Here is a 25,611-nt window from a genome sequence, read left to right as displayed (position 1 = left end):
AACGGTTTTGTAGATACCGTGGTCTTACGGTTTCAAAATCTTATCAATAATGCCGTGACGCGTGACCTATCAAAATAAAAACTTGGTGTGTAGTATTTTTTTCTGGCTTACTTTGGCGGGTCTGAAAATAAACTATACAGGTAAAAGCCAGTAAATTAGAATATTTGGAAAAACTTGATTTATTTCAGTAATTGCATTCAAAAGGTGTAACTTGTACATTATATTTATTCATTGCACACAGACTGATGCATTCAAATGTTTATTTCATTTAATTTTGATGATTTGAAGTGGCAACAAATGAAAATCCAAAATTCCGTGTGTCACAAAATTAGAATATTACTTAAGGCTAATACAAAAAAGGAATTTTTAGAAATGTTGGCCAACTGAAAAGTATGAAAATGAAAAATATGAGCATGTACAATACTCAATACTTGGTTGGAGCTCCTTTTGCCTCAATTACTGCGTTAATGCGGCGTGGCATGGAGTCGATGAGTTTCTGGCACTGCTCAGGTGTTATGAGAGCCCAGGTTGCTCTGATAGTGGCCTTCAACTCTTCTGTGTTTTTGGGTCTGGCATTCTGCATCTTCCTTTTCACAATACCCCACAGATTTTCTATGGGGCTAGGTCAGGGGAGTTGGCGGGCCAATTTAGAACAGAAATACCATGGTCCGTAAACCAGGCACGGGTAGATTTTGCGCTGTGTGCAGGCGCCAAGTCCTGTTGGAACTTGAAATCTCCATCTCCATAGAGCAGGTCAGCAGCAGGAAGCATGAAGTGCTCTAAAAGTTGCTGGTAGACGGCTGCGTTGACCCTGGATCTCAGGAAACAGAGTGGACCGACACCAGCAGATGACATGGCACCCCAAACCATCACTGATGGTGGAAACTTTACACTAGACTTCAGGCAACGTGGATCCTGTGCCTCTCCTGTCTTCCTCCAGACTCTGGGACCTCGATTTCCAAAGGAAATGCAAAATTTGCATGGTTGGGTGATGGTTTGGGGTGCCATGTCATCTGCTGGTGTCGGTCCACTCTGTTTCCTGTTCAACTCCCCTGACCTTAGCCCCATAGAAAATCTGTGGGGTATTGTGAAAAGGAAGATGCAGAATGCCAGACCCAAAAACGCAGAAGAGTTGAAGGCCACTATCAGAGCAACCTGGGCTCTCATAACACCTGAGCAGTGCCAGAAACTCATCGACTCCATGCCACGCCGCATTAACGCCGTAATTGAGGCAAAAGGAGCTCCAACCAAGTATTGAGTATTGTACATGCTCATATTTTTCATTTTCATACTTTTCAGTTGGCCAACATTTCTAAAAATCCCTTTTTTGTATTAGCCTTAAGTAATATTCTAATTTTGTGACACACGGAATTTTGGATTTTCATTTGTTGCCACTTCAAATCATCAAAATTAAATGAAATAAACATTTGAATGCATCAGTCTGTGTGCAATGAATAAATATAATGTACAAGTTACACCTTTTGAATGCAATTACTGAAATAAATCAAGTTTTTCAAAATATTCTAATTTACTGGCTTTTACCTGTATACTATGTCTCCCGGCTGGCCTGGGAACGCCTCGGGATCCCCCGGGAAGAGCTGGACGAAGTGGCTGGGGAGAGGAAAGTCTGGGCTTTCCTGCTTAGGCTGCTGCCCCCGCGACCCGACCTCGAATAAGCGGAAGAAGATGGATGGATGGATGGATGGATGAAAATAAACTTCATCTCCCAGAATCCTCTGTGCAGCGCGGGTCAGCAATGTGGGGGCGTGAAGTGTTTTCCACTTGGTAGATGGAGGAATTTAGTTTTTTTCTAAATTTGTTCATAACAAACCCTGGCAAAAACCTAACCACTGGGGCGTAAAGCGTGCAACATTCGTCTTGAGCGTTTCAAAGCAAAACACTCGGTCAAGGTGCTGAGGGAAAGCATCTGTTGCACATTGAACTACTTGATAGGCAACCATCACTCAAAAAAGATGAAGCGAGCGATTAGAAAAAATGTCCACTGTAGAGGACACTGCTTCTCAAAAAATACAAGCTGAGAAACAGTGGATATCCATCCATCCATTTTCTACCGCTTGTCCTCTCCGGGGTTGCGGGGGGCGCTGGAGCCAATCTCAGCTGCATTCGGGCGGAAGGCGGGGTACACCCTGGACAAGTCGCCACCTCATCACAGGGCCAACACAGATAGACAGACAACATTCACACTCACATTCACACACTAGGGCCAATTTAGTGTTGCCAATCAACTTATCCCCAGGTGCATATCTTTGGACTGGTAACAGTGGATATTCCCGCACAATTCTTTGCACTTAAAAATAATTGTTTGTGGTAGTAAATGTAATTAGAAGATTTTAACATTTTGTTAATTTTTTTGGACATATACCACAATAATATTGTACTGTGGCCTTAATGCTGTGATAATATCGTATCGTAAGATTTTGATATTGTTACATCCACAGTAGATTGTTTAGTTACTCTGTACTATTGGCATTGTTTTGCTCAGACAAACATATTTAATACAAGAGAATAAGGAACTAGTTTAGTTTGTATTGTGTTGATATTGTTAACCTGCAATAACACTCAACATAAATACATTGATATGAATACATGTGATTGGTTGATCTCACTCAAAGATGATCGGTATCGGAGTCGGCGATATCAAACCGTGATCGGAACATCCCTACATGAGACACAGATAAAACAAACTAAAGGAGAACAAACAGCCAGACGAATATAAGCCATGTACATTATAGTGGGACCTCAGTTGTGTATCGAAAAGGTCAGTTAAACGGAATCGTATGAAAACCGTAGGATACAATCAATACATGTAATCTGTTCCAGACACCAAAAAATATTTTTCATACAGAGAATAATTATACTTTTACATGGCAACAATGTCATATATATGATGAATGCAATGGATAGATATATTGAACACCAATCTTAACTTCATTGAGGACTTTAGTTGGTTAAGACAGTGTTGAGCATTTTCTTGAATTTATTAGTGTTTTGTCAAAATACTGGTACTTGCAACTTAATTTGGCCCCATGGTGGGTTATTTTGCAGTCATACTCAATAAAAAAGCACAGGGACTGATCCCGTTGTCTTTAATCGTATTAAAACTGACAGAGTTGATAAAAATCAAGAAATGTGCGATTCAAGAACATTCCACACTCCATATAATCACTTGCCATACCGCAATAGATGATATTTGTCTATTACCTGACCGCTTCTATGTTAGCTACCTCTCTTTGTTTATAATGTATATTTTCTGCTGGATCTACTACCTCTCTTTGTTTATAATGTATATTTTCTGCTGGATCTACTCTTTCTTTTATGCTGCCCTTTTTTGTGCTGCAGCTATTACATATACTGTAATATTGTACATGGTAATTGGGATTTGTTATGTATATATTATATTATAATATATATATATATATATATATATATATATATATCACTATATATTATAGTATATATTATATACTGTATATATAATATGTAAATATTACATGTATGTTATATTTTATATTGCTACTATGGTACATTTTTATCAATGAATCAATCAATCAATCAATGTTTATTTATATAGCCCTAAATCACAAGTGTCTCAAAGGGCTGCACAAGCCACAACGACATCCTCGGTACAGAGCCCACATAAGGGCAGGGGAGACCGAATGCAATGGATGTCGAGTGGGTCTGACATATTGTGAGAGTCCAGTCCATAGTGGATCCAACATAATAGTAAGAGTCTTACTTTATACCTTTTTTTGTTTTTGCCCTCGATTTGTGCCTTTGTGTGCACAATCCTTTCCATCCTCTGTAACTGAGCTACTGTGTGGAACAATTTCCCTTGTGGATCGTTAAAGTTTGTCGAAGCCTAAATATTTTTGGCGACAATTTTTGCCTGAAACCGAACCATACCAAAACCAGGGTGCATGACGACCGAGGTGCCACTGTACACGCAGAAAAGTATTAGCTTTCCTAGAGTCACTAATAACTCTGGTAACTATGTACACTACTGTATTCAACCAACAGCCATGTAGACTGTGTCATCTTCCTTGCTGGATCAAAGACATATGGCGCATGAACAAACATATCAATATGACACATGTGCACAGTGTCCAAAACACACATTGACTGTTACTGTACAGTAGCTCTTTAGCAGTTTTATAGCAATATGTCACCATAACAGGTGATGTTTGCCAGCACTGGAATTTGGTCCAAGCTACTGCAAACACACAGAAGATAGAAATAAAATAAGCAAAGATGGCTATTAAAGCCTGGCATGTGCACAATGCTGCAGGGACATACACTGACTAATTATTGGCGATTACAAAGACTCTTTAAGATGTCACTTTATAAATATTTCATACAGCGAGCATTAAAAACATACATTATTTACGCATTAAGGAATGTGTCTGTGCCTCTGGGAGCAGATGGGTTTTGCCAAGTCACCATAGCAACATCATATAAAGTGAGATTCACACAGCTTGACAACATGAGAAATGTGACAACATGAACCTCTGGGGTAAACAGTTCTGTCATACTTGCTGTGGGGAGGTGTGTGTGTTTGTGTGCAGCATCTAATTACTGTGTACCCTCCAGACAACCCCTCAAATATGTTACCTTCAACTGTTCCTCGGGGAAAACATACATAATTTTTAATCAATCAAGGTGTCATTTTGGTACAGAAGCGTTTGAAATAATGCTTGCTACTAAACAGTCCACAAGCATATGGACAATGTGTTTTTTTTAATCATTTTGTCTTTATATTATAATATAATAACGTGATTAAATTGAGTGAGCGGATGAATAAAGACGTTACACAAGCTGTGTAACGCAAATCAAGACAAGTCCGTGCCATACAAGTATGCCCTGCATGTACATTGTAATTCACATACATAATACACTGTCTGAGTTTTAGTACAAGGAAAAACACCCAGTCCCTGCTTTTTTCAAGTGTGGCTGCAAAACCCCCACAATAGAACCAAAAAGTTTTAGCTTAATAGTCCAATCAAAGTCTGTTTACAGAGTGTACCTGAACGCACCACACAGCTAGTGTACATAGCTGCCAACATTTGGTGTTTGCAAACCAGAAGATCTCCCGACAACCCTTACCCTCCCCCTCTTCAGTTTAGCTATAGGATCAAATGATTATAACCCCCACTAAGTATTAATATTATCGAGCAATAAAAAAACAATATGCACTTGTAATGCACCCATATCAATTTGATAATCATCTCATTGTGTATGGGAGTTTTAGAACACACTTTATATTTGCTTCATAAATACAACAACTTATGTTGTAATAAAAACTAACAAGACCAGGGGTGCCCACACTTTTTCAGCAGGCTTATCAAATGACCAAGTCGAGGTGATCCATATACTGTGTGTTCGTGTGTGTGCATGTACATTACATCTTTTACATCAATGTAGCAATATAATTAATCATATCCCAATCTATTTGACACTACATGTTTTCACATGAGTGTGGGGGATAGATTAATTAATTGGATGATATTGACTCACACGTCTGCAGTATTTAATAAATCTTTCAAGCCAGGGCGTCACTATTCAGCATACTATTGTACCTTATGGTTTTAACTTTTTTTTTTAATTGCAGCTATGCATTACAGGTTCACAGCGGCCCTCTTTGTACTCCTCTGCAATCTGGGTATGAATTTTAACGGTACCATTATTTGAAGTAGCTTTTTATATAACTGTCTCTAAATACTGCCCAACATCTTTAGCATTAACAATTCAGCATACTGTTTCAACTAATTTAGCTAGTGTAGCTTTTTAGAAAATCATAACACAACAAATTCATGATCTTGTGCTTCATGACGTTATTTTATCGGTCAAAGTAAGCCATTAGGAAGCCAGTCAGTGGGCGAGGCTAATCAAAATCTAGTCCAAACATTGCTTCTCTGGTCCAAGTGGAAGTGCTGGGTAAACAGTCAGGTGTTCTAATCCGCCCTCTGGCTTTGATGTCTGAGTGTGACAGATATAATTATTGCATGGACTGTAGAGACACATTTTAATGAAATAATTTAATACATAATTACATCAGAATGAATTAAAATTCATTATGTATTGTGCTCCTGACTTAATGTTGCTGACGCAATAATGTGGCTTCTACGCAACCAGATAATATATCTGTTGTAATGAACAAATATGGAATTTGCCCCCAAATTAGCCAAAAACCAACACAGCACCTCACACATCACAGGTACACGGTGCCAGTCATTGGTACTCCACACTCTCATAATTGCTGCATTTTTATTTATTTATTGCAATAAACAAAGAGAACATAGACTACCAAGTCAAATTCCTTGTGTTAAACATAATTGGTTAGTACAGCTGATTTTGTTTTTAAGTGTCCTGTTGCATTCTGGGATATCCGCTAAACAGAACTGAACTTCAATAAGAGGTTTATAATCTCAATGGGATTTTTTCCTGGTTAAACAAAGGTTAAATTAAAAAAGCTACTTATAATTTTTTTGTTAACATGGCCTTGTTTTCAAACTGCTTCTATAAAAACAGTTTATATAATTTACCAACATTAAATATGATTCATTAGGCAACACTCATTTTAACAATACTGCATATAATATGGGCAGCACGGTGAAAGAGGGGTTAGTGCATCTGCCTCACAATACGAAGGACCTGAGTAGTCTTGGGTTCAATCCCGGGCTCGGGATATTTCTGTGTGGAGTTTGCATGTTCTCTGCGTGACTGCGTGGGTTCCCTCCGGGTACTCCGGCTTCCTCCCACCTCCAAAGACATGCACCTGGGGATAGGTTGATTGGCAACACTAAATTGGCCCTAGTGTGTGAATGTGAGTGTGAATGTTGTCTGTCTATCTGTGTTGGCCCTGCGATGAGGTGGCGACTTGTCCAGGGTGTACCCCGCCTTCCACCCGATTGTAGCTGAGATAGGCTCCAGCGCCCCCTGCGACCCCAAAGGGAATAAGCGGTAGAAAATGGATGGATGGATGCATATAAAATATATACAGTGCATACGCAAAGTATTCACAGCGCTTCACTTTATCTACATTTTATGTTACAGCCTGATTCCAAAATGGAATAGATTCACTTTTGTCCTCAAAATTCTACCGAAAATGTGAAAAGGTTTTTTAAAACATTTTTGCAAATGTATTTAAAGTAAAAAACAAAAAACGTGTAGGATAATAAAAAAACTAAGCAATTTCAATAGGGCCTTTGCAGCCTTTTGCTGCTCGGGCCCAAAATACAAAGAGGCTCTATGGAGTATTTTTTGACGCTGATGTGTGCATAGTCTGGAAACCAAATATTGATGTTTTATGAGCACACAGAGAAACAAAACTAAACCGATTGTCAATTACTGCATAATAAAAACAAAGGCTCCATTATTGTCCGCTGCTTGCTCTGTCGTTCACAAGTTGCACACATTCTTTTTGTATGTTTTGCTGCTAAAAGGTTTTTGATGATTGTACACTTTCATTTATGAAGACATTGCTCTTGTTTAGAACATTGGAGAACTGAAGAAGACAAAGGATTATCATTACGTGTCAATGTAAACAAATAAGTGAGGAAACAGATGTGTTCTAAATGTTTGTATACAATGTTACCCAAAAGGCTTTCATCTGGCGAAAATGAGGAAAACAGGTCGAACTATGGGGAAGTTGCTGAGATTTGTTGAATTTGTATGAATTGCTGTAATCTCAACATCTTACCCTTTTCTTGTCTTTACTGTTAACTCCAACAATGTATTTTTAATGTGACCTTGAATGTAACAGGCCAGGTTTATTTCTCCAAGTGATTACTACTCAGTGGCCTAGTGGTTAGAGTGTCCGCCCTGAGATCGGTAGGTTGTGGGTTCAAACCCCGGCCGAGTCATACCAAAGACTATAAAAATGGGACCCATTACCTCCCTGCTTGGCACTCAGTATCAAGGGTTGGAATTGGGGGTTAAATCACCAAAAATGATTCCCGGGCGCGGCCACCGCTGCTGCCCACTGCTCCCCTCACCTCCCAGGGGGTGATCAAGGGTGATGGGTTAAATGCAGAGAATAATTTCGCCACACCTAGTGTGTGTGTGACAATCATTGGTACTTTAACTTTTAACTTTAAATGCCTTCTATATCAAGTCAAGGAGAAACAAGGTGAAACATTGCTCTCCCTCAACAATATTTTGCAGTGTGCTGTCATACCTAATTGTGATAAGTGGTCTCAGTGGATGGAACTTGGTAACAGAGTCTGGGACATAAGTGTCAAATTAAGCAGCTGTGTGACAAGACTCAATCCCATGTGTTCTACTTTAGATACTTCTGTGCATTCTGTTGTTTATTCTTTGGCAGTAATAATGTGCTAAGATGCTTTTTCCATAGTCAATTAACCTGCACATTATTCAAGCGATCAATGGGAAATTCTTAGAACAATAATGACAGTAAAATGGAAATGAGCACATTGTTGATTACGAATGTGGTTTTATTCTGATTTGATTTTTACTTACATTAATGCTATCAAAAAGTGCTTAATCTTTAATAAACTTCAATGGTGTTAGAGTGCCTTCTTCAAACCACTCATCCAGATGCAACACATGGCAGCAGAAAAACCGAAGGAAGTGTTTGGCTAATAGATATCATTAATAATCATGAGTCCCCAATCACCTCTTTTATTATGACTGATGGAGTTGTTTAATGTTTAACCTGTGATTCGAAAGTGTGCACTGAGCAGCTGCCAGTGAAAGCTAGAAGACAGGCTTTGTTTAAATGTGGTGTACGTACAGTACACACCGGACTGCAGGCCAGCCAATCACAGGGTATATACTTTAAATACAAACAACCACTCACACTCACATATACCTCTATGGACTATTTGTTTGTGGTCTATATAGGCAGCAGCGGTAATACATTTGTGGCAGTTATGGTAATGTCAAAAAGCCAGAAGAAGTCTAAAGCTGAAGTCATAGAGAAGTTTAAGTGCGAAAATTATGACCAAAGTGGTGAAGCTGTATTTTCATTTGCACTTTGATTTTATTGACAGTTTAGTTAATAAACATATTTTTTAATATTATTTTTTATAAATTTAGTTACAATGTATTTATTTTCTTTTTTTGAGTCCCTTCCTTTGCAATATATTTGATTAGTATTAATTTTTGTAATCAGCCTGACCTAAGCCTTGATAATAATTTTTGTGATTAACACATGGTATCATATCATTTGTAAGTAGGTCATATATAATTATTAAATATGATTAACGTCAAGAGTAAGATTACTAATTCAGCGTTAGTATTTGAATGGGCCTCGGGCCCCCCAGACAAGAATGTTAAAATATTATCTAAACGGTGGACATTTATCGTACAGCTTCCATACACGTTTAATGTATGTATGAGTGCGGTGAAGAAGGCCACGATTTACCTATGACAGCCACACAGCCCAGTGGGGCTATGAGGGATGCTGGTGCAAAGCCGTAGGCGGCGAAATTCCCCAGTTCACCTACACCCATGAGAAGAACCCCACCCCACCACACCACGGAGGTGTAGTAGGGTTTGGAGCCACGCTGACATTGACGGACGTGGGCATATTTCTGTTGGAAAAAGAGAGAGAGCACAAGTCTATTTGTCATTATACAAACCCTGTTTCCATATGAGTTGGGAAATTGTGTTAGATGTAAATATAAACGGAATACAATGATTTGCAAATCATTTTCATCCCATATTCAGTTGAATATGCTACAAAGACAACATATTTGATGTTCAAACTGATAAACTTTTTTTTTTTCAAATAATCATTAACTTTAGAATTTGATGCCAGCAACACGTGACAAAGAAGTTGGGAAAGGTGGCAATAAATACTGATAAAGTTGAGGAATGCTCATCAAACACTTATTTGGAACATCCCACAGGTGAACAGGCAAATTGGGAACAGGTGGGTGCCATGATTGGGTATAAAAGTAGATTCCATGAAATGCTCAGTCATTCACAAACAAGGATGGGGCGAGGGTCACCACTTTGTCAACAAATGCGTGAGCAAATTGTTGAACAGTTTAAGAAAAACCTTTTTCAACCAGCTATTGCAAGGAATTTAGGGATTTCACCATCTACGCTCCGTAATATCATCAAAGGGTTCAGAGAATCTGGAGAAATCACTGCACGTAAGCAGCTAAGCCCGTGACCTTCGATCCCTCAGGCTGTACTGCATCAACAAGCGACATCAGTGTGTAAAGGATATCACCACATGGGCTCAGGAACACTTCAGAAACCCACTGTCAGTAACTACAGTTGGTCGCTACATCTGTAAGTGCAAGTTAAAACTCAACAACACCCAGAAACGCCGTCGGCTTCGCTGGGCCTGAGCTCATCTAAGATGGACTGATACAAAGTGGAAAAGTGTTCTGTGGTCTGACGAGTCCACATTTCAAATTGTTTTTGGAAACTGAGGACGTCGTGTCCTCCGGACCACAGAGGAAAAGAACCATCCGGATTGTTATAGGCGCAAAGTTGAAAAGCCAGCATTTGTGATGGTATGGGGGTGTATTAGTGCCCAAGACATGGGTAACTTACACATCTGTGAAGGCGCCATTAATGCTGAAAGGTACATACAGGTTTTGGAGCAACATATGTTGCCATCCAAGCAACGTTACCATGGACGCCCCTGCTTATTTCAGCAAGACAATGCCAAGCCACGTGTTACATCAACGTGGCTTCATAGTAAAAGAGTGCGAGTACTAAACTGGCCTGCCTGTAGTCCAGACCTGTCTCCCATTGAAAATGTGTGGCGCATTATGAAGCCTAAAATACCACAACGGAGCCCCTCGGACTGTTGAACAACTTAAGCTGTACATCAAGCAAGAATGGGAAAGAATTCCACCTGAGAAGCTTAAAAAATGTGTCTCCTCAGTTCCCAAACGTTTACTGAGTGTTGTTAAAAGGAAAGGCCATGTAACACAGTGGTGAACATGCCCTACTTTGGCACGTGTTGCAGCCATGAAATTCTAAGTTTATTATTATTTGAAAAAAAACAAAAAACGTTTATGAGTTTGAACATCAAATATCTTGTCTTTGTAGTGCATTCAATTGAATATGGGTTAAAAAGGATTTGCAAATCATTGTATTCTGTTTATATTTACATCGAACACAATTTCCCAACTCATATGGAAACGGGGTTTGTATTAAAATCTTACTTGAAAAGAGAAGTGCGACTAAAACATACAAATACAAGCAGACTGGTGAAATATTATTTAATACATGAAGCTAGGTAAACGCTCTAAATATATATTTCGGTGTACCCCAAGGATTACTATTGGGACCAAAATAATTAAATTCCTATATAAACGACATTTGTGAAGTTACAAAAACTTAAACTTAGCACTATTTGCAGACGACACTGCGTTTGGTTCAGAAGACAACCCACAGAAGCTAATACAAATAGTAACAGAAGAAATGACCAAATTAAAGTACCAGTAGAGTGGGACAACAAGTTGACTTTAAATGCGTAATTGTGTTACATATCCGTCAAACCATATCCAATTGTATTTACAATCCGCAAAGTATCTGAAAATACAGTCTCAACATCCCAAAATGGCACAAATTCAGTTGGCCATTTTGAATATTCCGCTCGTAATATCTTCGGCCAACTCCGTCGATTCTACATCACTGTAGTAACACTTCTGCACTCTGACCATATTATCAGATTAGTCTTATTGGGAATACGCAAACATTGGAAAGAGACGTGCGGTTTATCATTCACAATCCTTGCGTAGGACAAGAACACATATGCATGGCTTTTTATATGCATTCCCCAACTACTTTGGCACGTGTTGCAGCCATGAAATTCTAAGTTAATTATTATTTAGAAAAAAACCCCAAAGTTTATGACTTTGAACATCAAATATCTTGTCTTTGTAGTGCATTCAATTGAATATGGGTTGAAAAGGATTTGCAAATAATTGTATTCTGTTTATATTTACTAACTAACACAATTTCCCAACTCATATGGAAACCGGGTTTGTAATTTGTTGTGTTACAAATTGAGCTCAGAAAGTGAACTAAAAATTTGTTAGGATTTGATTGCAATAAAATAGAAGATGGGTATGATTAAATAAGCTCTTCTTTCTCCCACTCTTTTTCGGACACGCTGTAATGACAAACTGGAAATATGTGATGTATCGTCAAGTAACTGTATACACTAGATGTTCAAAAATAAATCAACACCATAACTTTAACTGAAGAGTGTAAAATTTAAGTTAATTCAAGTTAAAGCCACTTCAAAATATGCAATAGGTGTCTGGATAAAAGTAGATGTGTCGTAGTATTAAACCAGCAAAGTGACAGAAAAGTTGCATCAAAATAGAAAATTATGCAAGTCTACTACTTAAACTAAAGTTCAATTATGATGTTAAAACTTCTAGTTATTAAAGTAGTCAATCATTTCTGCAGCTGGAATTTTTGCACAAATCTGGCCATGACGTGCATTAATTATGCATGTGCTGAATATTTGCAGTTGAATAGGATTCCGCTGTGTCCTACCTGTATGTTGAGTGAAATGCTAATAAGGACGTTCCCACAAATAGAGATGATGATTCCCAGGAGGTACGTCTGTGGAAACAAACATCAAACAGACCGGAGATCACTTGTCACACAACAGTAACTCCATCTACCCTCCAGATGTCATTTTTATGGCAGTCACATATCTGCTTTAAAAGCACCATTGTTGACTTTACAAGTGCGTCTTCTGTATTTCTCAGTTCCTACTTCTGATACATTTTTATGCAACAAAGAATATCATTAGTACAGATATGGAATACATATATAAAACAGTGGAATTATGTACCAAAATGTCTCACAACCTATACTGAACACTATCAAAAATAGGAGCATAGCAAATATGTTGGTCACTTACAACAGTTTTCCCCAAAACTTTATTAAGCCAAGGCACATCCATCCATCCATCCATTTTCTACCGCTTGTCCCTTTCGGGGTCGTGGGAGTGCTGGAGCCTAGCTCAGCTGCCAAAACATGCATCTGGGGATAGGTTGATTGAAAACACTAAATTGGCCCTAGTGTGTGAATGTGAGTGTGAATGTTGTCTATCTGTGTTGGCCCAAGGCACATATTTTACATTATTCCATTGTCCTGACCGTCACTATATGTCGCTGGCTTAGATAGATGAACAAATATACATTATACATAGGACACAAATAATATTTTTTAGACCAAAGCACTCAGAGTACAGACCTCAGCCATGTTATATCTCCCAATAGTAAAGAATTCTTAAAAAAAAAATCTTGAAACCAGACAGTGATCCGGACCATCGTCAAACTATAATCACTTGTTTCTTATCCTATTTGACATTTCTTGAAAGTTTCATCGAGTCCACGGATGACTTTTAGAGTCATGTTGTGAACTAACAAACAGACCAACAGACAAACAAACCCCAGAGAACAGTGTTGGGACTAACGCGTTACTAAGTAACGCGTTACTGTAACGCCGTTAGTTTCGGCGGTAACTAGTAATCTAACGCGTTATTTTTTTATATTCAATAACTCAGTTACCGTTACTACATGATGCGTTACTGCGTTATTTTACGTTACTTTTTATGTAGTATCGGCTAGAAACTGAGGATCTGAGTGTGTTTTATTCCAGCGAAGCAGAGACGTGCTTCTGATTCTTCCTCTGCGCTCTCTGTGTGTGCGTGTGACTGTGTGTCTGAGTGTGGGAAGGGGAGGGGAGGGGAGGGGAGGGGGGTGCGCAATACAACCGTTGGCCAACAAAAAAGTAACCACAGAACACTATACGCCTATACGGTATAGTGTTCTGTGGTTACTTTTTGGTTGGCCAAGCGGACGTGACGACAGGCTGTCCCCACTCAGATCCGCACAGACCGGGAGGGGGCGTGCCTTAAGTCCGGCTGGAAATCGGCAGACATTTGGAGAATGGTTGACACAGGGAGAGGCAGTGAAATACGGGAGGGTTGGCAAGTATGAGATATTCTCACTTCTTTTCTTTTGTCGAGCACAAAGAAAAGAACATTTTAGTTAAATGTAAGTTGTGTCTTGGATCAAAGATCCCGTCTACTGCCCAAAACAACAATTCAAATCTGCCTGGTTAGGCTCTGTGTATGTCACGTGTGCCTTCCTTAGGTGAAGCCAGCTTTACAGCTATGTTGTTGATTGATTGATTGATTGATTGAAACTTTTATTAGTAGATTGCACAGTACAGTACATATTCCGTACATCCATCCATCCATTTTCTACCGCTTATTCCCTTTGGGGTCGCGGGGGGCGCTGGAGCCTATCTCAGCTACAATCGGTAACACCCAAATAAGTTTTTTAACTTGTTTAAGTCGGGGTCCAGATACAGATATATACTATCAAATATATACTAACATCATAATACAGTCATCACACAAGATAATCATCAGGGTATATACATTGAATTATTTACATTATTTACAATCCGGGGTGTGAATGTTGTCTGTCTATCTGTGTTGGCCCTGCGATGAGGTGGCGACTTGTCCAGGGTGTACTCCGCCTTCCGCCCGATTGTAGCTGAGATAGGCTCCAGCGCCCCCCGCGACCCCAAAGGGAATAAGCGGTAGAAAATGGATGGATGGACAATCCGGGGTGTGGGATATGGAGGGGGGGGGGGGTTAGGTTTGGTTGGTATCAACACTTCAGTCATCAATTGCATCATCAGAGAAATGGACATTGAAACAGTGTAGGACTGACTTGGTAGGATATGTACAGCAAGTAGTGGACACAGAGAGAGAGATCAGAAAGTATAAGAAAAAGTGTCTACATTTGATTATTTACAATCCGAAGAGGTATTATGTGGAAGGGAGGGTGTTAGTTTAGGGTTGTAGTTGCCTGGAGATGTTCTTTTAGTGCGGTTTTGAAGGAGGATAGAGATGCCCTTTCTTTTACACCTGTTGGGAGTGCATTCCATATTGAAGTGGCATAGAAAGAGAATGAGTTAAGACCTTTATTAGTTCGGAATCTGGGTTTAACGTGGTTAGTGTTAGTGTTAGTGTTAGTGTTATTATGCTGTTTGTTACTTATGTATGTTATGTTGCAGCTATTTAAAATAGTTTTGTCAATTTGTTCTGGCCTGAAATAAATTGGCCCTTTGAAACATATCTTTGTCTTTGTGTGTTGTATGTAGAGCACATTGCTTAGCAGAGTTCAGTGATGCAAATGTATGTCAAGTTGATCAACAGATTGTATTATTCTCCAGTGCAATAACAGTACTAAAATGAAGGCTAAAAGGGCATTAATGGGAGCTTTAAAAAAAAAAAGTAGAAGAAGTAACTAAATAGTTACTTTTCACAGTAACGCATTACTTTTTGGTGTAAGTAACTGAGTTAGTAACTGAGTTACTTTTGAAATAAAGTAACTAGTAACTGTAACTAGTTACTGTTTTTCAGTAACTAACCCAACACTGCCAGAGAATACAAAAGTTGTTGTCAAACTGGGGAGGAAGGGCTCTAAGCTGTTTCCAAGGGGTCCAATGGGAGGCTCAATGTCCAATTGAAACATCAAAACCTCCTCATCTACAATCCTCAGTTCCTTCCAGGAATTTGCAATGTCGCGATCACACCAATTTACGCAAATTATGCACAGTCTTGTTACTTTGTCCAATGCCAGCAATTTTCCCATATATTTTAGCCAATCAATTAGCGTCATTTTTGCCAATGGAATTTGTCTCTGACCTGTGCTTAAGTATGCACGTCAACTATCTAATAAAAATGTATGTTTCTTTCTTGTGTAGACGAAGCAGGAACAGCGGCGTGTAGCACTATAATAATTCTTGATTTCTCAAACGGTGCAGCCAGAACCTACTTCCGGGTCCTGTCAACAGCGCTAAGCCTTCTGGGTAATGTAGTATATAAATATTTAGCAACACACCAATGTCCTCACTTCCCAGTTTACATGTATTATTATATTTATTTAACCTTTATTTATGCAGGATAAGGCAATTAAAACCAAATTTTCATTTGCAATGCCAAACTAGCAAAGAGGCAGCATTTACATAACCGACATGTTGAGGTGTGATGATAGTCTCTCATTTACCAAGAAAAACTACCACTATGGATGATTTTTAACAGTTCACGCATGTTAATTATGCATGTGCATAATTGTGTTGGAACATAAATTAATGTTTAGGAAACACTTTTCACCCGTAAAACTCACAAGGAGAATTTCTGCTTCTTGTTGACGGCAGAGCAGAAATCGGACAATAAGCAACCATTTGGTGGTGTTTCTGTCTGTAATTATGATTATTACTAATATTACTTTTATTTAATTAAAATGCAGTGGTGTGCCGTCAGGGCCAGCAAGGCCTTCTCTGCTGGCCTAACATAACCAGAAATCATGATCATAATTAAAGATACAAATAATTTTTAAATTTACTTTCCCTAAATATCTAAAATTATTCATATTCTTTTCATGTCATATTATGCACGTTCCAGTGCTGTTGTTTTTAGTTTTAGTTTGTATTCAATCAGAATTCAGTTAGCTTATGTTGCCATGCAGTACGAAATCTGCCAGACGCCTTCAGAATCAACAATGCTGGTGTCCGTGCACTGTAAGCGAACGGGGACATACGAGTTGTTGTCAGTAAGGCCTTCTAGATGGCCTCCCGTTGAACGTGACATTCACGCGTCCTGTGATTGGATACTCAACGGGTCCGTTAGCGGATGACTTTAAAAACACATAGAGTTGAGAGACAGTTGTGATAGCCAATCAGATCACAAGTTGTTGACAGTAGCTGTTCTGTTACAACTAAAAGTTCTAAACTCTTGTTGTTAAAGTGTGTCATGCTTGTCATTTAATTAACATTGTTACATGTGTATTTGACGCCATCATGTGGTCAGGGCAGTTAATATATCTTTGATAAGTGTGTACTTTGAATCAAACTTCATTGACCGGAAGTTCCATAAGCCAAACAGACAAATTTACAGTATATGTTTTAATTGCTGATGCGTTATAATTTATTTTTAAATGCGCCAGAAAATAACCCGTTTTGTATACTATTGATGTGATTCAATGAACAGTAGGGCGTAAATGTGTTCCTGAATAGTATTTCTCCAGCAATGATCATGTGGTGACATCAATTATGGTATTTTGAGAGGTAATCATTGAAGTCAAAGATCACTGAAGGCCTAGGTGGGAAACGCACGGCCCGCCACTGTTAAAACGGTACCGTTGACATGTACTTTTATTGCTCTCTAGTGTCTACTTTTAGGTCCGTACGATATAAAATGAGTAAAACATCTATACAGCATTTGTTTTCCATTTTTATTTGGAATCCTCTGCTTTTTGAGGTTTAGGTTAGAAGGAACACTCAAAACATTGTTAAAGAAATTATAAAAGTTGATTCAATGTCAATGAAAGAAGAAAGGCTCAAAGCATTGCAACTTTTGCAGCAACTTTCTGAAAAAGATGCCTTGAATTCAGACATTCATGACAGGCACTGACTAATGCACCTCCAGGGCTAATTACTGGACTCCTTGGTAACCGTTTGCTTATTCACGCAATGTACTTTCTCTCTCTTCACCATCTGTAACACGTTCACCTTGGCTTGGAGCTCCATGTGTGCACTGGCCTATAAAAACAAGGATAAAACCACACCAGAAGTAAACAGGATTATGACTTTGGTGCGTGAAAGTCTTTGTCTGGAAGTGGGAATATGTTTGATGATCTCAGTGGTATAACAGGATTTGAGAGGAGGACGCAGAAAGCAGATGGGCAGCTGGATAATGAGATTCCAAAAGGACTGATTTAAAATGAGGTAAACTGCGTGTGTGTGTGCGTGCGTGTTAGGAGCATTAAAAAACATTGAAATTAATAAAACTTACATCGAAGAATTAAGCATTCGATTCATTCACAAATCATTACGGTGTAACACAAAACTGCCATCAACGATGTATGGTAATATTACCATAAAACAACAGTGGAAAATGGTTTGCAATATGAGTAGTATAAACAGTTCTCATGCATCATAGCATGGATTGTTTAGTTGTGAACAGTGCATGTACATAAAAACCTACTCAACCCAATGGCTTTACATTAAAACCAATAATGTTTTTTTTTTTTACTAACTAGAGTATTAAAGAGGGTGGTAGGGCTGGGGGATGCAAGCCAATTGTTTCTTTACTGTGACTTTAACTCTTACAACAGTGAACATGAAAAGATAGAGAGATAGATCCTGTCAGAGGAAGTGCAAACAAAGGAGTCCAAGCAGGCCAACGATACTCTGGGTGTGCTGTTGATTTTTGGCTTACTTGGCAAATATTGCGGGTTTTATTCAACCATATAAATAATTTATCACAGAACTGCCAAAGATGTGTGTGCTAAACGATTGCTTATTTTCACCACCTTACTGATGCATACAAAAACAGTTAATAATAATGATGCAATCTAGTAGTTGTCTTGTTCAAAAGTAAATCAAAACATATGAAAAATAAATTTAACTGATGCAAATTTGAACAACTATTCATAATGTATTCATTGTTAAAAAATGCATTGACTCGAAAAATTTAATTTCTATAAGAAATATGATAAGTGGATTTTTTAATACCACTACTTACATTGATTCTGTATGATATTGAACTGTGGAAGTGAAACATGGGTTTAAAAATACACCGCAGCAGGTTTAAAGCAGCAGCGAACAAGAGTTATATATAGCTGTAGCAGCTATGCATGTTACAATATGAGATGGGTGTTGTTGGTCTGGACCTGGATCCCAGCATACAGATAGAGCAAGCAAAGTGCAGGAAAAAAAATCTACTTTAATTAGGTAAAACACAAAAGTAGATCAGCAGGGAAGTGCACAAAATAAGGAACAGAAAGCATAGGGAAAGCTTCGCAACGCATTGAGGTACAAAGCAGATTACAGGGCTGTAATAAGAAACATCCTGATTGGCAATCGGGGACAAGTCTGTACTGATTGCCAGTCAGGGAAACAGGTGAGTGTCAGGAAAAATTACAGAAACTAAGGATACTAATAATTAAGTACAAATTGAGATCATGACAAATACAGATTTTGTTAGACATAATGATAGATTGAATAAACATAGACGTTGTAAATAAATATAGCAAGTGTAAAACACTAACGTAACATCAAGAGCTTATAGAATAACAGCACTATACCATGGGATCAAATTATGCGCATTCCAGTTATTAACACAGCATAAAATATCAATCAATCAATCAATCAATCAATGTTTATTTATATAGCCCTAAATCACAAGTGTCTCAAAGGGCTGCACAAGCCACAACGGCATCCTCAGTACAGAGCCCACATAAGGGCAAGGAAAAACTCACCCCAGTGGGACGTCGATGTGAATGACTATGAGAAACCTTGGAGAGGACCGCATATGTGGGTAACCCCCCAACCCCCTCTAGGGGAGACCGAAAGCAATGGATGTCGAGTGGGTCTGACATAATATTGTGAAAGTCCAGTCCATAGTGGATCCAACATATCAGCGAAAGTCCAGCTCATAGTGGATCCAACATAATAGTGAGAGTCAAGTCCATAGTGGGGCCAGCAGGAAAAATGGATGACAGTTGATGACAACAACACTTGCATTTATTACCCTGAGTAACATTTTCTCAGCTGAGATAGGCTCCAGCACCCCCCGGCCCCCGTAATGGACAAGCGGTAGAAATGGATGGATGGCTGGATGGATCAATGAAGGTAATATTAGTCTTACATTAATAATACAATTAATAAATAATATATTTATTATCAATAATATTTTGATAATTTCATTATGTTAATTCCGACAGTAATAAATAGCACATAAAAATATCTAAAGAATGTCTAGGTGATTTTATAAATTGTTTGTTGTGAAAGTAATCAATGCATAATATTTGTGACAATTGTGAAACTGTGATCCGCTGCCGTGGTCTTTATGTACATAAATGTACTGTCGAGTGAGCAGGTGTTCCATGTTTATGGCTTTGTGGATTATTTACTGTCTTTCCATTTAGAAAATCCCCAGGACCTCCTATAGAAAAGATCTGCAAGACCCATTGAAAGTTTCTTCAAAGGGAACCTATAGGTGTTCTACATGCAAACAAACATTTCACACTTATTGGTACCTGTTTTTGTTTATTTGGGATCTGAATAGGTCCCAAAATTTGAAATCAAACCATGGGGACATTGCAGAGATATTTATATAAAAAAAAGGATTTCCTTCCTTCAAACTTACTCCAAACGAGCCATTTGGAATTTGCACAACCTGTGACATTTTACCTAGTCAGCGGATATATCCATGTATGGTAGAAATTTACATGAACTGCTTTGCGTGAGTCCGTCAAAAAGCTCCTTCTTTTTCTCTTTCCTCTTGTTGTGAGGCAGACTGGCTTGTACATGCACATGCATCTTCTACTTTTGCCATCTCTAATACAAATGAGCGTATGGTTCTAACTTATATCTGTCAGTACAGTCGCTATGGAAGCTCTAAAAACTAAAACATGGCTGGCGGGGAGAAGAAAATCAAAGTGGAGGCACATAAATAAGACCTCCCACAAGAGACAATCGGAAAGGGGCTCCAAAATGGTCTGTAAAACATAATCTATACAAAATTTTCACCAAAGAACCACCATTACATGTTATGTAGACCACAAGGAAGTGTTTTAAATGTAGAAAAAAATCATAATATGATCCCTTTAAACCAGAACAATACAATGCAGTCTAATAAAAATGATTAGTATAATAACAATAAACTTTGTTACGTATTTTAAACATAAGCACATAGTCCTGAACATGTATGTGTGGAAAAAAAATCATCACAGAGAATTGCAATCTCAATTTTAAACGGGAACATTGCAATTTACTTATTTTCCAGGACTGTGCAGCCCTAACACAGCATACTAATAGACTACTTATTTCACATTTGCATGAACGAGCCAGATCATCCACCGTTCTTTATTCTTTAAGTCATATGCCCTCTTGGCCCCATGAGCTAAGCCTTTACTAGAGATTTGCATATTAATTGATTAGTCATTTACAGGCAGACTGAGCGCAACGACACAAACACAATTCTTCATAGGTGTGGTCATGCAAATAATAAACTGCTACAAACCCTAAAAGTGCTTGACATATTTAACTGCATAATGGGCGTGCACGCTGCTGGAAGAATCCTCATCCATGGAAGGACACAGCATGGCTCATTGTGTTCACTCACAATGGAAATCTGTGCATGTCTGGGATGATGCCATCTCTGGATGAAGCCATATGCTTTCTGTTTGGAGGTGGTGGGCGCTGAAGCGGCGTGGCCAACACTAGTGTTGATGTGTAAACAATGATGAGCAAGAATCAACTTTCATGCAATATGTGATTCTGACACACTGTGTTGATTGATCAATCGAAATAAACTTACAATATTGTCAGAAATACCACGCAAAGCAATTGCAGTTTCAAAGGGGAACTGCACTTTTTTGGGGGAATGTTGCCTATCGTTCACAATCATTATGAGAAACATGACGACGGATGTTTAGTTTTTTTAATGCATTGTAAATATTACATAAAACGATCAAAAGTCTTTTTTCGATAGAGCCTATGGGAGCCGCAAACACCTCCAATTGAGGGTTTATATACATGATGTGAGTATATAAGTAATGAAGAAATGGGCACATTTATAATATAATTTATTATTTATGTATTTTTACCATTTTAAGCATACACGGCGCGTTAATGGTTACTTATTGGATTTTATAGACTGAATAGAGGAACGCCCATTGGCTCTATGTAAACAGACTTTTATTTACGTTTATTCAATATTCGGTATGCATTAAAAAAAAATCCGTCCTTCATCATGTCTTTTATAATGATTGTGAACGATATGTAAAATGCCAAAAGAAGTGCAGTCCCCCTCAATGCATATAATGTCGCCTCTCACTAGAAGGACAAATTGTCTGTTTTTGTTTTGCAAGCACTTTTTAGTGTTCAAGTGCAGGACACCCACCCAGACTTCAGTTCAGCTATTGATACTGTGCATGTGTATATCCTATAGTATATTCAATTCAGTTGGTAAAGAAACAATTAACAAAAAAACAATACAACTGTCTGACACTGTGGGAGCATATCCTGTACATCAGGGGTGCTCACACTTTTTCTGCAGGCGAGCTACTTTTCAATTGATCAAGTCGTGGGGATCTACCTCATTCATATATATAATTTATATTTACTTATTTATGAAATATATGTTTTTGTTAACAAGTTAAAGGTGTTTAATGATAATGCAAGCATGTTTAACACATATAGTTAATATTGTTAAAAAATTAAAGGTGTTTAATGATAATAAAAGAATGTTTAATACATATAGTCAATATTGTTAACAAGTTAAAGGTGTTTAAAGATAATGCAAGCATGTTTAACACATATAGTTAATATTGTTAACAAGTTAAAGGTGTTTAATGATAATACAAGCATGTTTAACACATAGTTAATATTGTTAATAAATTAAAGGTGTTTAATGATAATACAAGAATGTTTAATACATATAGTCAATATTGTTAACAAGTTAAAGGTGTTTAAAGATAATACAAGCATGTTTAACACATATAGTTAATATTGTTAACAACGTAAAGGTGGTTAAAGATAATACAAGCATGTTTAACACATAGTTAATATTGTTAATAAGTTAAAGGTGTTTAAAGATAATACAAGCATGTTTAACACATAGTTAATATTGTTAACAACTTAAAGGTGTTTAAAGATAATACAAGCATGTTTAACACATATAGTTAATATTGTTAACAAGTTAAAGGTGTTTAATGATAATACAAGCATGTGTAACACATATAGTTAATATTGTTAACAAGTTAAAGGTGTTTAAAGATAATACAAGCATGTTTAACACATATAGTTAATATTGTTAATAAGTTATAAAGGTGTTTAAAGATAATACAAGCATGTTTAACACATATAGATTCCTTTCTTTCATGAAGACAAGAATATAAGTTGGTGTATTACCTGATTCTGATGACTTGCATTGATTGTAATCAGTCAGTGGTGCGGATAACGTCCGCATTTTCGAATGGAGGAGAAAAAAAGTCCTCCTTTCTGTCCAATACCACATGAAAGTGGTTGGTTTTTGGCATCTTATTTGTCCAGTTTCCGTACTCCTTTGTATACACTTTACAAGAAATACATTGTCGGCAAACTCTGTAGCTTGCTAGCTTGTGCACGCCAGCTTTCTGAGACTCTTATTTTGTTAGTGCAACTGTGCAGTCGGTCTTTGGAGTTTTGACGACAGGTACGGCGCCAGAGTCTGTTGAAATAAAGTGTTTCTCGCCTTCCAGTCGGTAATTTTATTGAGCTGGCAGCAGCCAGCGTCATCTCAGAAGACCCTCGGGTGCCGTGAATGTCAATCAAGTGAGGAAAGTGACGTCATAGTGAAGATTTATGATTGCTCATTTTTAGGACTATTTTATTAATGCCTGGCTGGTGATCGACTGACACACCCTCCGCGATCAACCGGTAGCTCGCGATCGACGAAATGAGCACCCCTGCTGTACATATTCTTCATTAGGTCACCCCGTAGATATTTAAAAAAAAAATTTAAATATGATTTGAGTGGCTAGCTTTATAGTAACTTATGTCTGGTAAACCCACTCTTTAATTAATTTACATGGATGCATGTCATGCTGAACGGTAGACTCTGACCAAAAAACCTGAATATCGTATTATAATTAACACTTGAACAAATGATTGGTTTTGATGCAACCAGCTTCATAAATTCCCTCTTAATGATTTGAACTGAATTAGTAAATAATAAATATTAAATCCAATTCAATAATTATATCAAACCTACTTACAGTCTAACGGGATAATAGTTGTCAAATGAAATGATATCAAACCTACTTACAGTCTAACAGGATAATAGTTGTCAAATAAATTGAAACCAGGTGTTAATCACAGAGATTATTATCAAGGCTTAGGTCAGGCTAATTACAAAAATAAATACTAATCATATATACTGCAAAAGAAGGGACTCATAAAAACCAATGAAAAACAAATTAACATACAATTACAAAGTGCTAAATAAAAAAATTCTAACTCAATTAAAATTTGAAATTAATAATAAATAATACATATATATTAAACAAACTCAATACAATTTAAGTGCAAATAAAAATACAGCTTCACAACTTTAGTCATCATTTTTGCGCTTAAAAAAATTCTCTATGCCTTTAGCGCTATACTTTTTCTGTTTGTTTAATATTGTCATTACTGCCCCAAATGGGGAAAAAGTGTATTACAACTGAGTACCACTGCGGCCCATATGGACCACAGCTGATATTTTTTGGCGACCCTGTAGTGGGCAACAGTGGCGGCCCTATGTTTAAAAAACACTGATCTAATGTGCATTATTTCTTATGGGAAAAATGTATTCGGTATTTCTCTAAAAGCCTCAAGGTAGAAAAACTAAATAAAAGCTGTAGCGTAGCCAATGTTCCATATATATTTAGCCTAGGTGGAACGGAAGGCAATGTCTCATTAAAATATATAACTCTGGAATTTACTATGTCCTGCATGCTTAAGACTTTAATACTTCAAGTTCATAAAAAATTGAGTTGAATCATTAGTCACTTTGTTGGATTCGTGAAGAATGAAGAAACATATAGGTGTAGTTATTATCAGGTGCACCATAAGCCAAGTGATATGAGAGACAGAATGACATTGTTATGATGTTGGCTGGCATAGTGGGTGGATAGGAACATCGGGGGGCTGGGACCATTATCCAGCGGTTCAGGATGACTTCAGTGTTAATACAGTAGATCCATTCTAACACCCACCCATGGGTGATTACTCATGCCTCCCTCTGTTACTCTGTACTCTCTGCCACCCCGAAATGTCACAATAAGGGGAAAAGAACAGCATGAGGAGACTGTGAGCAAGAGTGGGAAGCCAGAAAACTGACAAAACAATCACATTCATGCTTTTATGGTTACATTACAGACTTTGAGCAAATAGTTAGAGCAATGATTCGCAACCACTGTTCCACAGCACATTAGAAAACATGAGGAAAATCATCCAAATTCACCTAATTGGTCAAAAAACTATTATTCATTCACGACAAATCTATGTTGACCCATATGTCGCAGTAACGTATAGTGACAGAAAAAAACAATTACCGTATTTTTCGGAGTATAAGTCGCACCGGAGTATAAGTCGCACCTGCCAAAAATGCATAATAAAGAAGGAAAAAAACATATAAAAGTCGCACTGGAGCCCGGCCAAACAATGAAAAAAACTGCGACTTATAGTCCGAAAAATACGGTACATGCTTTTTCACGAGATAGCAAAAAGTACATAAGTAACCTAATCATAATTTCAATACATTTACTAAACACTACACCAGACGTCTTCAACAGAGGGTCTGTGACCCCTATTCCAGCGATTCTCAAACTTTTTTTTACTAAGTACCACCTCAGAAAACACTTGGCTCTCTGAGTACCACCATAATCTCATCATTGCCTGCGAGAGGCAATGATGAGAGATATAGCAGATTAGTCTCGCTTAACAAGTGGCTGGCTAGCTTCTGTAGACAACAGGGACTAACGTTTATTGATAATTGGCCCTCTTTCTGGGGCAAACCAGGCTTGCTGATGA

At 37.9% G+C, this 25,611-nt stretch overlaps 2 protein-coding genes across 3 annotated transcripts in view; one reads left to right on the top strand and one right to left on the bottom strand.

Moving 5' to 3' along the window:
* LOC133596029 (delayed-rectifier potassium channel regulatory subunit KCNS2-like) overlaps window positions 1-25,611 on the top strand; it is a 62,036-nt gene that overhangs the window by 5,584 nt on the left and 30,841 nt on the right. Inside the window, exon 1 of one of the 2 annotated variants that reach the window (XM_061948805.2) lies at window positions 17,707-17,775. The exons of the other annotated variant lie outside the window; for it this stretch is intronic. The gene's annotated coding sequence lies outside the window, so the exon portion shown is untranslated. Of the gene's footprint in view, window positions 1-17,706; window positions 17,776-25,611 lie in introns of those variants that run through there. 2 annotated transcript variants of the gene reach the window in all.
* The window catches only part of LOC133596066 (NIPA-like protein 2), a 64,026-nt gene that overhangs the window by 28,168 nt on the left and 10,247 nt on the right, over window positions 1-25,611 (bottom strand). The window contains exons 2-3 of the mRNA XM_061948823.2: window positions 12,514-12,582; window positions 9,404-9,572 (exon numbers count right to left, since the gene is read on the bottom strand). Of these exons, the coding sequence (XP_061804807.2) occupies window positions 9,404-9,572; window positions 12,514-12,582 (238 nt within the window). The remainder of the gene's footprint in view (window positions 1-9,403; window positions 9,573-12,513; window positions 12,583-25,611) is intronic.

The sequence above is a fragment of the Nerophis lumbriciformis genome, linkage group LG04 (genome assembly GCF_033978685.3).
Source record: "Nerophis lumbriciformis linkage group LG04, RoL_Nlum_v2.1, whole genome shotgun sequence".
Classification (NCBI taxonomy): domain Eukaryota; kingdom Metazoa; phylum Chordata; class Actinopteri; order Syngnathiformes; family Syngnathidae; genus Nerophis; species Nerophis lumbriciformis.
This window is presented reverse-complemented; position numbering and strand designations above follow the sequence as displayed.